Genomic DNA, 13,052 nt, shown 5'->3' with positions numbered 1-13,052 from the left:
ATATTTGTATTTCATCAAATCTTCAGAGAACAAAAAGTGTTCAGTTTCTCTGCCCCCTCTGTTTAGAAATAAATACCCTCCAAACTAAACTAAAGTTATTTTTTATTTTTTTATTTAGTTTTCCTACTGGAATCCATTGATCAGTGCCTTTGTTCTTATTTTATTACTGCAACCACAACTTTATACTCGCACTTTTATATTTCAATGTTTGCTTTGTAACTGTTATGTCCCTGTTTTTTATTAATTATGACGTGTGCTGCTGCCTTTCTTGGCCAGGTCACCCTTGTGAAAAACGTCTGGATAAATAAAGGTGAAGTGAAATTAATTTTCTTCTTCTCTAAATCTAGTATTGCAAACAATGTATTTCATAATATGCAGCGGTCATGATTTGTGTGTGCACATAATCTGCGGGTCAGTCATGACATCCAAATAACAGACACCGTTTAATTCTCTGGGTTTTATATATATGTTGTTTTTAATAATCCAATTAAAAAAAATATATATATATATATATACATGTTATAACTGAATTGTATAGGTGTATAGGTCTAAATGTTACAATCATTTGTCAAGAAAGAGTAAGAAGAATAGAAATCTGTGTATTCAGATTTCAATTTAGAAAAAAAGTGACCGCAAACAATAAGCAACTCAGGCTGCAGGTGGCACTGTTCCCCGAGCGCGACGTGAGGGGGTGCGAGACCGAAATGGGGACTCCGGGTCTGCAGCGGTCACAGTTCGGACCACAGAAAGAGCACACGTCCATGTTGTGAAGAAACTCCGAGGTGTACGTTCTCCATGCTTCTCTCTCTGCGAGAGGGGAGAAAAGAATCAAGCAGTCATCACAGAATCACACAGTGTGTTTACATGCCTTAGTATTCACTTTACCATATACTATACTGTATATCTAGGTTTCTGAATGCAAAATATGACATAAACTGCTTAACACACGTGCTGTTCACGCCCGTTTCGTCCTCTTCGTATTGATTAATATACAGAATTATGCCTGTGTGTACGTGAGGTTTTTCATGCAAGTGAAAATGACACGAACACAGAAAAAGTATGAAACTGTTACTCACGAGGCTCATAATAGTCATAGAGGTGCACTGCGGCGTCCTGCACGCGGGCTACTTTGTAGTTTCGTATGAAAGGAAGTGTGAGGCAAACCTCGGACTTGGTAACCTGCAAAAACAAAAAGGAAGAAAAAGGTGACGGGAAAGTGCATGTGTGAGTGAATCGAGGTGGATCCTGGGAGCTGATTGGTCCTGCACAGGACGTTGAGATCAGGTTTTTCACCCAGGCCTGGTTGTAACAAACGTAGGCAATCTGTTCAACTTGCACAAACCTAACAACTCAGTATAGACCAGGTGAGACTGAGAATGGCAAATTACAAAGGCCTCTGTGAAAAAAAACAAATGAATTGTTCTTTGACTCCACCCGTGAAGGTCTGATCTTGTTTCCCTTTGCTTCCATTTTTTTTGCAAACATCTCACATAACCAACAGCATGACTTACTGAATCCAGGTACAGGCTAATCTTCTCAGGATGTATCTCCACCCTCCTGATGAGATCCGTTGGGGCAGCAGCTGTGGGGGGAAGCCTGAAACCACTGAGTATGCCCACGTCCAGTATGGCCATACCTGTGTGAGATATCACCTGTCTGTCCTTTAATCTGGAGGACACAAATGCAGGGAAACATGAATGCCGGAGCCCTCGCAGCACTCGGCATGAGTTGAAATAAAACAACGCGTCCCGTACCTCATGCATATACGTAGTAGAATGTGATCGTGGTCTTCTTCAGAAACGCCGACATGCAGCGAGAACGCCTCCTCGTCCGAGGTGTGATTCAGGTTCACGTTGTAAAACATGTTCATCTGCACAGATTCAAAGAATGTTCTTTTTTTTAGTTCATGCATTGCACCGTTCAGTTAAGACCGTAGCTGTTGCAGGTTTGCCTCGGGGTGACAAAACCAGTATTTGTTTGTGAGGGGAAATTTAAAAAAAAACACCATTGAATTTCTATTTTTATTTCCTTCTTCATCTAGAGTGTTACATTACGGACAGGTGATGTAGCAGAGGGATCAGGTTACACGAGCAAACGCAGCAAAAACAGATTTACATTTCACTACAGTCGTACTTCTCAGTAATAGTATCTGCAGATGATAACTGCTCTGTGTCTGTTACCATGGCGCATTGGCCTGCAGCGCTGTGGAAACGCACAAACATGTTGACCTCACCTGAAACAGAGCAAATCCTCTGCCTTCCATGTGTATGTTGAGAAGACCCCCGCTGTAATCGATGAGCTTGAAAAAAGACGACATGAAAAGAGTTGGATGCATAGAAGCGACATTATGGATGGATTATGTGTGGAGCTCCACAAAGGTTTGTCATCACCTCGAGGCTTTGATACGTCCTGTAGTTGGTGTAGTTGATGGAGAACACGGAGGCGAAGGAGGATTCTGGAGCCGACACTTCCAGCTGGAGGTTGATGGCGCTGGCGCCGCTGAATGCTGCGTAGTAAGACAGAGCTTGGAGAGCAACCACTGTGTCCTGAGGAAGGAAAATGACAACAACAGTCACTATCTATCTATTTTATACCGTATGACAGAGTCTGTGTGTGTGTGTGTGTGTTGGACGCACCTGTGTTGACCCGTAGCCTCCCAGGTGATTCCTCTGCTTACTCAGCCACTTCAGGAGCACAAAGCCGTCCACTAAGTTACCGCGCTTGTACAGAGTCAGCAGCACGTAGGAAACCATCTCGATCTGCAGCGCGTACGGCTGCCCGTCACGTGAAGTCAGGCCGGCAGAGGACGCCCACATCATAACTCCATCTTTGAGGGGGAAGAAAACGAATTTATTATATTATTATTATTTATTAACATATTTATTATTATTATTATTATTATTATGCTGAATAATATCAAAAATCTGTGAATTTATAAAATTTCTAGGCATTTTTTTGTCTTTTGTAATATATATATGTATGTATATATGTGTGTGTATATATGTGTATATATATATATACTGCTTATGTATTACGTGCTTTTCTTTCTATTTTTATTTAGATAAAAGGTGAATTATTATTGATCTTTCTTCATTTTATTTGATAATTTTCTCCCAATATCGTGACCTAGCTCATTTGTCTCTACTTAGATGACTCCTTCATACTGCACCACCCTCAACTGGAGACATTTAGAGACAACATTTACTTAAAATTGTATTATTTTTATTTCAACAATCCAGACGGTACAGGATTTTCTGTCAGATTAGATAGATTACTCACTTTCCGGGTCTATGTTAGAAGAGAATATTGTGAAGCCCCACTGCTACAAAATTGACAAATCCTTTTTATGAAATGAAAAAATAACGGGTCTTGCACATCTCAAGTGGCATAAAAACACCTTCCCCAGCATAAGAAATTAGAGAAAGGCCGCCGTGAAATTACCTGCATAATCTGCTCTTCCCATGAGCGCAGACAGGGCCGCGTCAGTCGCAGGACTGTTGGCCAGAGCTAAAGCGTACGCCACCAAACACAGGCTGTAGTTACCGACCACCCCGCTGGACACTTTGCCCTCCAGGTACGTTTGAGCCATGGACACGTTGCCCGGGTACACGTTCTTTTTTAAGAGGAAACAGATGAGAAAAGATCACGAGTGTCTTCCTGTCCTGTCCTCGTACACCTCACACGTCACTTTCTCTACTCACATACCACATAGGTGTCGTCCTCCAGCAGCGCTATCAGTACATACGCAGTGAGCGCCACTGAACCACGGTCCAGTGCTCCCTGAGTCTCCGTGTGGATCAAGCTGCCCACCTCGGTGAACTCTCCCTGTGGCCCCTGTTGTCCCAGGAGCCACATCATGGCTCTGGTGAGGACACTGTTGTCTATCGTCATGTATGATCGAGCTTGGATGAAGCAGCGCAGCACGAACGCCGTCAGCCTTCAAGGCAAAGACAGAGAGAAGAGAAGCAGCATGAGCTTCACAAAGATCTACGACCTTTATTTTGCATCATTTTAAGTAAAAGCGGGAACTCACCACGTGCTGCCAGAGGAGTCGCTGGCTCCAAATGCACTGAATGAACCGTCGTCTCGTTGGAAGGACAGCTGTCTCTGATAACCTGACAGCAGACAAGATGACATATCACAACGTGAAAAAACCTTAACTTAATACTTTTTTACTTTACTTTTCCTTCCTACGTTTGAAAGGTGACAAGAAGAGTGATTGATCGACTAATTAACACGCTTCTTCTGATGTGTTCATTGTTTTTTCTGTTATCTAAGTGACTTTGTACTGTCTTCCTTTTACACGAGTAAAGCAGTTAAAATAGTCCTTTTATTTACCACATATCTGTACAGGTGATAGAATGCGATTGGCCGAGGCACAAGAAGGTTTCTGCTTACCTTCCATCATATAACCCAGAGCCATTTTCCTGATCTCCTCATCATCCAGACCGGGCTTATCCAGATACTGGAGAACAAAAACACTGGGAGCAAAGCGGATCATGTTCTGCTCCCCACAACCGAGAGGCAGCTGCACCAGTGAGTCCAGGTGACTGAGGGACAGGCCCAAGATATCGCCTGCATGACGGGGAGGAAAAACATCCACATACAGCAGAGAAGGAAAAAATAAACTCCATCAAGTTTGGCTCTAATCCTGACGCTTGCCTCTGTAGCGTGACGAAATGGCAAACATCTCTCAACCTTAATGGAGCTGAGCCAGCACGGCCTGACGGCTGTTCTGAATCTGCACCACCATAAACATTAAGTTTCTTTAATGTGCGGCAACATCACAACGTATTAAGCCACGCTCAACTGAGGAAAGTAAACATCAGATGGAGCTGCAGCTGGCACAACACGAGTAGATGAATGTTTTAGACGTACCAACCAGTGCCACATATGCACGCTGGCTGCCCGGAACCACATCTGCTGGAAAGTGGAAGGAGACAGAGTTGGATTTTTCTTGCTTATCTGGTGGCAGCTCCAGGAATATAGTCTCCGAGGACAACTGTTCCACTCCCTCAGGCTTCAAGAAAAAAGGAGTTTTAACTGCCACACGCCATCATATAATATAGCGTTTTCTTTCTATCTTGTATCCTTCCGTACCTTCACTGACACGCTCCACACGAGGTTGTCCGTAGTCTGCGCACAAACGGCGTCCACGGATATCTCAGCATCGCCCAGAGCTACAGGCCTTATGGGGAAGAGCGCCGAGGCCGAGTCGTGACTCTTTAACGTGAGGATTTGGGCGTTTACGACAGAAACGTCCCCGCTCGCTCCCAAAACAAACTCGAACTCTTTACTCGGAGCAATAAACACGATGACCTGCAGAGAGAGAGATGTAAAAGGAAACCAAGCAAAAGACTCTCTGAAAACATTTGCAACAGCTTCTGACAGCGGCTGAGACACTTTCCAAACATAACACTTTCTTGGAGTTGTACTGGGGTGGAATAATTACGATCTAGACGATCTTAGAATATGCCACAAATTGAGTTCTCCATACTTCCAGTTCGCGCTCCAAGTGGTTGATGATGTTGACCTCCAGCACAATCTCCTCTCCCCTTATGAGGTACGATGGGACATGCAAGGACATGGAGCACCCTTTGGACACAGTCAGCTGCGAGTAAAAGGACACGGGAGTGTTTAGTGAGTGACTTGTTTGAGTGGCAGAAAAGAGCAAAACTAGAAAATATTAACCACCTTTTTAACACATTTCAACAAAGACGAGAAGGGCTCATTTACCTGAAGTGGCACAGGAGTGAAGCCCAAACCCAGGCTGTCTGACATGACCAGTGCCACAGCTCCCAGAGCAGTGACAACATCTGGCACTGTGATTTTCCCACTTGTCCACGTTTCATCACTGATAGAAATGACACAGAATCGATTTGCATGTTTTCTGTTTACCTAAATAACTAAACACACTGAGTACCTCCAGCATTCTGCACTCACCTTAGATCCGTGTCTATCCACAGCAAGGACTCCGTGGTATCCATCCAGTGGCTCCAGTACTTCTCCACCATTAGAACATCACCTTTTGAAACCACACCAGAGAGAGAAGAAAGAAAGTATTTATATTATCAAATAAAATAATAATAAATAAATAAAACAGCAAAGATCCACTGTATTTTCTGTAATCTTACCATTTTCGGGAACATCTGACTGCTCCTGCTTATAAAGTTTGGTCCTGGTCAGCATCCAAATACAACAACTCTGTGGTGTAAATGACACAAAAACAAGGATAATGGACTTGCTGTGGTAGCTGCTCAACAATAGAACCACTGAATACTATGCTGCAGTGAAGCAATACTATCAGACCTGACTGAGGGGTGCATTTGTGCACCAATGACTCCCTTACACGAGGTTTGTATCTGTGTGCCTGAATAAAAGTACTTCAACTGGGCAGCCCATGGCCAAGTGGAGAGGGAACTTCCAATCCAATCCAACTTTATTTATAAAGCACTTTAAAAAAATAACAACAGCTGAAACAAAGTGCTGTACATCAGAGATAAATAACACAAATAAAATGTAAACATGTGTGACCTAATAGAACAAACAACAAAACACGCAATACAACAATAAAATACTGTAGAAAGTATAGATACAACACAAATGAACGAGTCGTACAATTTCCTGAATTCTAGGAAGGTTTCTAGTAGAGGGTTCAATGCAGAAAAGACATTTCCCTACAGGGATTCATAATAACAAAAGCACTCTGACATGATGCATCCTAGAGAAAACCAGTCTCAGCTGCCAGAGGACACTTTGGTTCTTTAAATGTTGTGTTAGATACATTTTAGAGCTTCTGAGACAAGAAAAAGGTCACGGTGAGACAGCCTGCAGTGACAAGGCTTTGTTTCCTCAACACGGTAACCCTCTATAGTCCTCAGGCCGCAGACCAAACACACTAGTGTTACCAGCTATTAGCGCTAACAAAGTCGTCCCCTAACAAAGCACACGGATACGTTACATCCAGACCAACAGGTTTAGTGGTCACACACACACTTCGCACTCACAGAGTACGTCTGAAAAGTACATTCACAACAGATTAAGGCGCTGCTTTGGGATTAACCGAGGCAAATCTGGCAGTAACTGAACAACGTTTCAGAGATTCTGTTTGTTTCTTTTCACAGTTGAAGTTCTGTAAAGTTCCTGTGGAGTGACCCAGGAACGAGCTGCCCAGGAACGAGTTGCTTTAGAGTACCTGCTTCTCTTTTAAGGCGAGGTCGACCTCCGGAGGTTTATCATCGTGCATCCCCATGACCACGATTCCAACCTGGGATTCAGGTTCAAGAGCAGTTAGACTGAGCGTCACCTGATCGAACGGCTGGGCCTGCTGGGTGCTCCACATGACCGATATCTGTGTGTGGGGAATTGTGATATTTACATTACATATGTCATTTTCTATAAAATGTACACGACAAATGAAACGAATCAAATCAAATCAAAGTACGTGGTTGTGTTGTTCGATGGGTACGTGTACTGTGTCACTGGTGACCTCCCCGCTGGAGAGGATGCAGTACACGGTGACGCAGGCCTCGGGGGACCAGGACAGTGTCGGAGTCAGAGAAAAAGAGAGGGAATTGAACGTTCCGGCCCTCAGCACCTGACCTTTCGCGCTCACCTGCAAATACAACAGAAAAGAGAAGCACAAACCAGAACAGAAATAAATGGTTTAGACTAGACTAGATTATGTTAGATTAGACCAGACTAGACCCTGAAATTCAACAGAACAAAATAAAAAGCAATAAAATGAAAATATAAAAATATGAAAGTATACATTATACCCAACACCTTTGCCTTGATATTTTATTTCTAACAGATAACAGTCCACAGTGAGTGCCGGTGCATACGTGTTCATCATTTACTGTTCGCGTGATTCAAATATGAAGAACAATAAGACATACTGTAGAAGTTCAGAGTCAGAAACAGACGAATGCATTGAGTTCATTTCAAATAAAGTTAAAGAAAGTTCTACCGCGACAGTTTTAAACGAGGCAATCCGAGATGGCAGACCTCACCCCGTTCACTTCACGCAACGAGCCTCTGGCGGCCTCTGCTGGTCATATTGGCAAGTGCGGAAACACAAACAAACAACTTCACTTTTTATAACTTTCTGAATTAAGTTTGAAGGAACTTCATTCATTTACCAAGTGTTACCAACTGACCGTTTGAGTTTATGAACCATTCATCTTTTCATTTCTCTTTTTATTTCTCTTTCTAAAAACCCCAGGAACACCAAAACTTATTCACGTGCATTGTTTAACAGAACATACCACAAAGTGAAGGGCATCTGGTTCAAACGTGCTCTCCACAACGATTTGCAAAGGTAATCCAACCTGAGAATTCAACAGATTATGTTAAAAAAACTAATATTTGCATAGATTCACACACATCTACAACAAACACATTTAGAGTTACCTGTGCAGGTAATGTTGTGATTGGGATTATCTGAATATATGAGCTACTAGGAGAAATGTCCTTGTTATGGACCCTCAGCGTCTCCTCGCTTGATTGGAATCTGGCCTGAATATGAAGAAAAAAACGAATATTATTTTTTTTTTTATCTCTGACAGTTAGAAAAATAAACCTCGGGAAGTTCACTTGGCTGAAACTACTCAGGTTACTCACAGTGAAATCCCTGAACACCACATTTCCCGGAGCACTCGTACTAAAAAAGTACTCACCAGAATAAAAAGCATCTCCACATGATCCTGTAACTGAATCTCAACGTGGACGTCCCCATCCTCGGGCACTGAGAACGTCAGCGTCGCCGGCTCCGCGTTCGTCGTAGATTTTATCTGAGTGACTTCGACCACGGCCAGGTACATCCGATCCTGTGAGCTCAGAGGCTTCTGGTCGTATCTGGAGACCCTGAGCTGTGAAGCACAGGTGTATGCAGCTCTTAGCTCCTGGAAGCAACCGCTGGAAACTACCCGCCACAAAAAAGACGGATGATAATTCACTCACTTTTGTAGAGAAGTGCAAAGACGGCCTGAGTGAAGGCGGAAAACCGTGGAACGCGAGCTGGTACATGTTCTGCGTGAGGTGGACCTCGACTGTTCTGTTCAACGCAAGTCCTGATGTGACAAAACACAATGTAACGCAGTGATTTTAGAGACTATAATGAACACATTAGTGCCGTTCAGAAGTGATCTCACCTGTAAAGTTGCTGGTAACAGAGGTAACGACGTGCACACGGCAGTCGCTGTGAAGTCCCGATGAAGGGTGAAGAGATTCAAGTTGATCTTTGCTGAAGAAAAACTGTGTGGACCCATAGATCTGAACAGCAAAGGTCAAAGGTCATTGATGGCATTATATAGATACTGGAATTGTAATTCTAAATGAATGAGCAATAAACACTGACGTCTTTGCTTTGTGTGAGTTTGTCTGCAGCGGCTGCGTCGTCCATATCTGGCGCCAGAGCGACTGAGACGGTTAATGTTCCCCGCACAGGTTGTCCACTGGGGTAACTAAGAAATAAAAAATATATCTTCTTCAACACATGGGTTAAGTTTGTAGATCTATTCATTATTGGTGTAAATCTAATTTGACCCACAGTGCTCTGACCGATCCCGACATGTCGTCTCCAACGAGGACCCGCGACTGTGTCTTCACGATCACTTCAAACTGAGGATGATCTGCAAGAGTCGGCGAGTGGCAGTAATTCATAGAATGTGTTACATTAAGTCATAAAATGACCATAATATGTCACCAATGATTAACAACGACCAGGTGACCAGTTAGTCGTCATATGATTGATGTTTACACTGTTTTAACAGCCAGTTATTGTTACTTTGTCGTTCTCTGTTGGTGCTCAGAGCAGCCACACTTTCACCTTCAACCTCTGCTCATGACAGGTTTGATTATGTCTAAATAAAACCAGATGAACGTGGTGGGACAGATATACTGTACAAACGCAGCTCATAAGCTCCTTTGTTTCCATGGTTAAGGAAATGTATATATCCCACTATTCACTCATGTGTTAGTGCCGTTTAGTGTATATTCATTGTATTGTTTCCATGAGTGATTCTACCAGGCATGCAAATCCAGCTGTGTGATTCAGTCTACTTCCTGTTCACTGGTGTCTGTGATTGGTGTGGCTGTGATTCCACCAAGTCTACCAATCAAGACTCTTCAATCAACCCCAGCTGCAGTATAAATAGCTTGTGTGCCAGTGATCAGTTTGCTGCACTGTTGGTTGCATGCCATTGTGTCTAGTTGCAGAAGAGCCGCATGTTTGTTTTTGTCTGTTGTATTTTTGTAAGCTTATGAGTTTGTGTATTTGTTATTTGTTCTATTTCCTTGTGCAAGTGCACACTCACTTTAATTAAACTCCTGACTTTACCCTAAGCCCGGTCCAGTTGTCGTATTCCACCTTATTTCTGATTCCAATCACATGTTACTGCTCTTCCAAAAACGAGCCGGGTTGTAACACGTGATACGTCATTAATAGAATTTCAAAATAAAGTGTTTATTTATCTACAATGCTTTGAACTAGGACTGCAGTACCTGTTTTAAACCCTAAGGGTCGCTCTTTAACATATAGACACACGTGTCTCACATGTCACGCAGTCCAAGTACTTTTTGTGTCCGTTCTGAGACGCAGAGGGACGACCTATTGAGGGCAGTTTCTATGACACGATGATTTGATGCCACAGATAAAGCTTTTGTAGTGCAGTGTAACACATGTTTACACTGCACCACTGTGGCTTCGCCCTCAGTATTATCCCATGGAACAAAATGTGACCCCACGCTTCAAACATCGATGCAACGTGACAGTAAAAGTGGCCGCTCTGTTACCGTGATGCTCCACAACGAAGTTTTTCTCATCGGTCACGCCCTGTTGTAAAGATAAAAAGTCAGTTGTCAGTTAAACTGACATATACAGTAAATGTTGGCAGAAGAAAAACAAATGTAGCCGTACGTTGATCGTCGTCGAGATCGTCCACAGTCCAAGAGGAGCTGCGTGGGACAAACTGAAATCCCGCAACACAATCCCCCGATTCCCCGCTGACTCCCAATTGTTGACAACGTTCCCACCGTGATCCTGCGTGTGACAATGTGACACAATGCCGGGTTAAAACACCTATTCAGCCCCTCACACACACACACACACACACAGGAGAGTAATGCACCTGCACAGTGATCTCCACTCTGCCTTTGTATGGACGGTTATCGAGCTGGACGGAGACGATCCGGACTCTGACGGTGTCGCCCGGTTGGTAGTGGGTTCTGTCCGTCTGCACGAAGGTGAAGACGTTCCTGTGGTGGAATCTGACGGCGGTGGTGTTGGTGAAAACGGCACTGCCCCCCACGTAGCCTCTCACCGTCAAGTTTAAGAGGGAATTATGGGTTACAGAAGAGCCCGAAACCTGGAGCAGGTTTTAAGTTTTGGATTGTTAGGCATAGAAATCTACACAAGAGATAAAAGATAAAAAATATACTCACAGCAGGGAGTGTGAGGACCTTGGTCATACCTTTAAAAAAGAAGAATGATGTTTTTACCTATTCAAAATGTTCAAAAACAGAGTATGTATGTTTATCAATGCTGTGTCACCTCCTTGAGAGTCCTCTGTCTGGGCTACGCTGGTGTCGCCATGTGTGAGTTCAGCCGTCACCCGACTGGGAAGGTCTGATAAGACAGTGACAGCGAGTGAAGTAGGCGTCCCAGCGCGCACCGATTCTGGACCTGAGATAAGGAACAACGTCCTGATAGAGAGGTGCAATGGATCAGTCAAACAGAGTCTCGTTGTCAAATATGAATTTAAGTGTCAGAAAGACTCACCCGGCCGCATCCTGAGACGAAACAGGCACAGAAAGAAACCCAAAGCCCAAACACACAACCAGACTCCAGGTCCGATCCATGTTTCCATTTCCCGCTTCCTCACAACTTTCACCTCGGACACCAGACTGACGGGGGGGACGGCGCTTTCCTCATTTACTTCACTTACCTGGACTCCACCCCGTCCTCACACCTGTGTCCGCTCACGCACTGTTACGCACACTACCACACATACAAATCTTTGTCACACGCACGCACAATGGAGAATTGAAGCAGGGGGATGTTCACCAATTCCTTTGCCTAAGGCGGGAAACATCTCATCTGTCTATTCAGAGTACGACAACTCATAGTCCCCGTCTGCGGCACGGAGATGCTGTGGCGTAAGTGTATCCATCAGAGAGGAAAGAGAATACGTTTAAAACGCCTGGAGGAATCCAACACTTGTGACAAGTGACACAGAATCACCTGGGAGTATAATTCAGGGTAAAGAAAATCCAGGCTTATATTTGAATCTAGATTAAATATTGTCATGCTTTTTTTTTTTTTTAGCTCTCTCCCTCTTGAGCTGGAAAAATGAATCCATTTGGCCCCATGTTATTATGGGGCCATGTTTTATCCACAAAACAATCATTGAATGAAGGGAAAATTTTACTTTCAAAATAAAAGCCTGCATCAACACTCACCTACCAGCAGAAGGCAGCAGAGTCGAGGTTAATTTATCACTTTTAGACTGAAATTTAAACTGGAAGAGACCCATGGTAATTTACCGGGGGAATAATACACAAGTCCTTATATGGACGTCCTGGGAGTGTGTGTTTACAGGTCACATATTCAGGCTTTAAAAAGAGTGGGTCCTTTTTCATCTTATGTGTTGTTGAGTCAAAGTGATGATTGTATCGCATTTTTAGTTGTGATATAAAGTACAATAATTGAGCATATGTCACAAAATTAGACCGTTTTTTATTCTGGACTGTGAAGTATTTCCAAATTTCATTAATTTCAATCCCATTTTAAACATTTTGAGTACTTTTTGCTCAGGTATGTTTCTATAGTTGGTGAAAATGATATCTTTTTTTCATCAGATTGTCTAAGTTTTGCTGAAAAAAAGGATATAAGACACTATATCTATATCTCTTATAGCCCCTGCTCTGTGTTCTAAGGGTTAAGTTAATTTCTCTATTCCTGTAGTTTTCGATATTTGGCGCAAAACAACTTAGAATTATTTTTTTACTTATTAAAAATCCTTTCCTAAAAGGCAATTGAAAATAAAGTCAGT

General features: G+C 43.1%; 1 protein-coding gene across 1 annotated transcript; it reads right to left on the bottom strand.

Annotated features, from left to right (window-relative positions):
• Positions 1-437: 437 nt before the first annotated feature.
• cd109 (CD109 molecule) lies at positions 438-11,929 on the bottom strand. The gene is made up of 32 exons (XM_044048268.1): positions 11,780-11,929; positions 11,552-11,703; positions 11,443-11,471; positions 11,130-11,366; positions 10,919-11,041; positions 10,795-10,834; positions 9,551-9,632; positions 9,359-9,464; positions 9,153-9,273; positions 8,962-9,071; positions 8,679-8,870; positions 8,413-8,517; positions 8,268-8,330; positions 7,445-7,615; positions 7,196-7,351; positions 6,135-6,204; positions 5,944-6,025; positions 5,737-5,854; positions 5,498-5,611; positions 5,101-5,319; positions 4,879-5,020; positions 4,399-4,575; positions 4,034-4,115; positions 3,706-3,937; positions 3,442-3,613; positions 2,637-2,827; positions 2,391-2,546; positions 2,234-2,299; positions 1,755-1,870; positions 1,512-1,668; positions 1,077-1,179; positions 438-807 (listed from the first exon to the last, which is right to left on the bottom strand). Exons 1-32 carry the CDS (start codon positions 11,857-11,859, stop codon positions 611-613), a joined length of 4,161 nt encoding a protein of 1,386 aa, XP_043904203.1. The 5' UTR covers positions 11,860-11,929; the 3' UTR covers positions 438-610.
• Between the last annotated feature and the right edge of the window lie 1,123 nt (positions 11,930-13,052).

The sequence above is a fragment of the Solea senegalensis genome, linkage group LG16 (assembly GCF_019176455.1).
Source record: "Solea senegalensis isolate Sse05_10M linkage group LG16, IFAPA_SoseM_1, whole genome shotgun sequence".
In the NCBI taxonomy this organism is placed as follows: Eukaryota; Metazoa; Chordata; class Actinopteri; order Pleuronectiformes; family Soleidae; genus Solea; species Solea senegalensis.
Note: the sequence above shows the minus strand (reverse complement) of the source record. Positions and strands in the feature narration are given on the sequence as shown.

Coding starts and splice junctions, on each gene's coding strand:
- cd109 (XM_044048268.1), bottom strand. CDS start 11,859: ATGGATCGGACCTGGAGTCTGGTTGTGTGTTTGGGCTTTGGGTTTCTT. Junction 7,616..8,267: donor CAGATGCCCTTCACTTTGTG/GTATGTTCTGTT, acceptor TTGTATTTGCAG/GTGAGCGCGAAAGGTCAGGT. Junction 808..1,076: donor CTATGACTATTATGAGCCTC/GTGAGTAACAGT, acceptor CCCCTCTCGCAG/AGAGAGAAGCATGGAGAACG.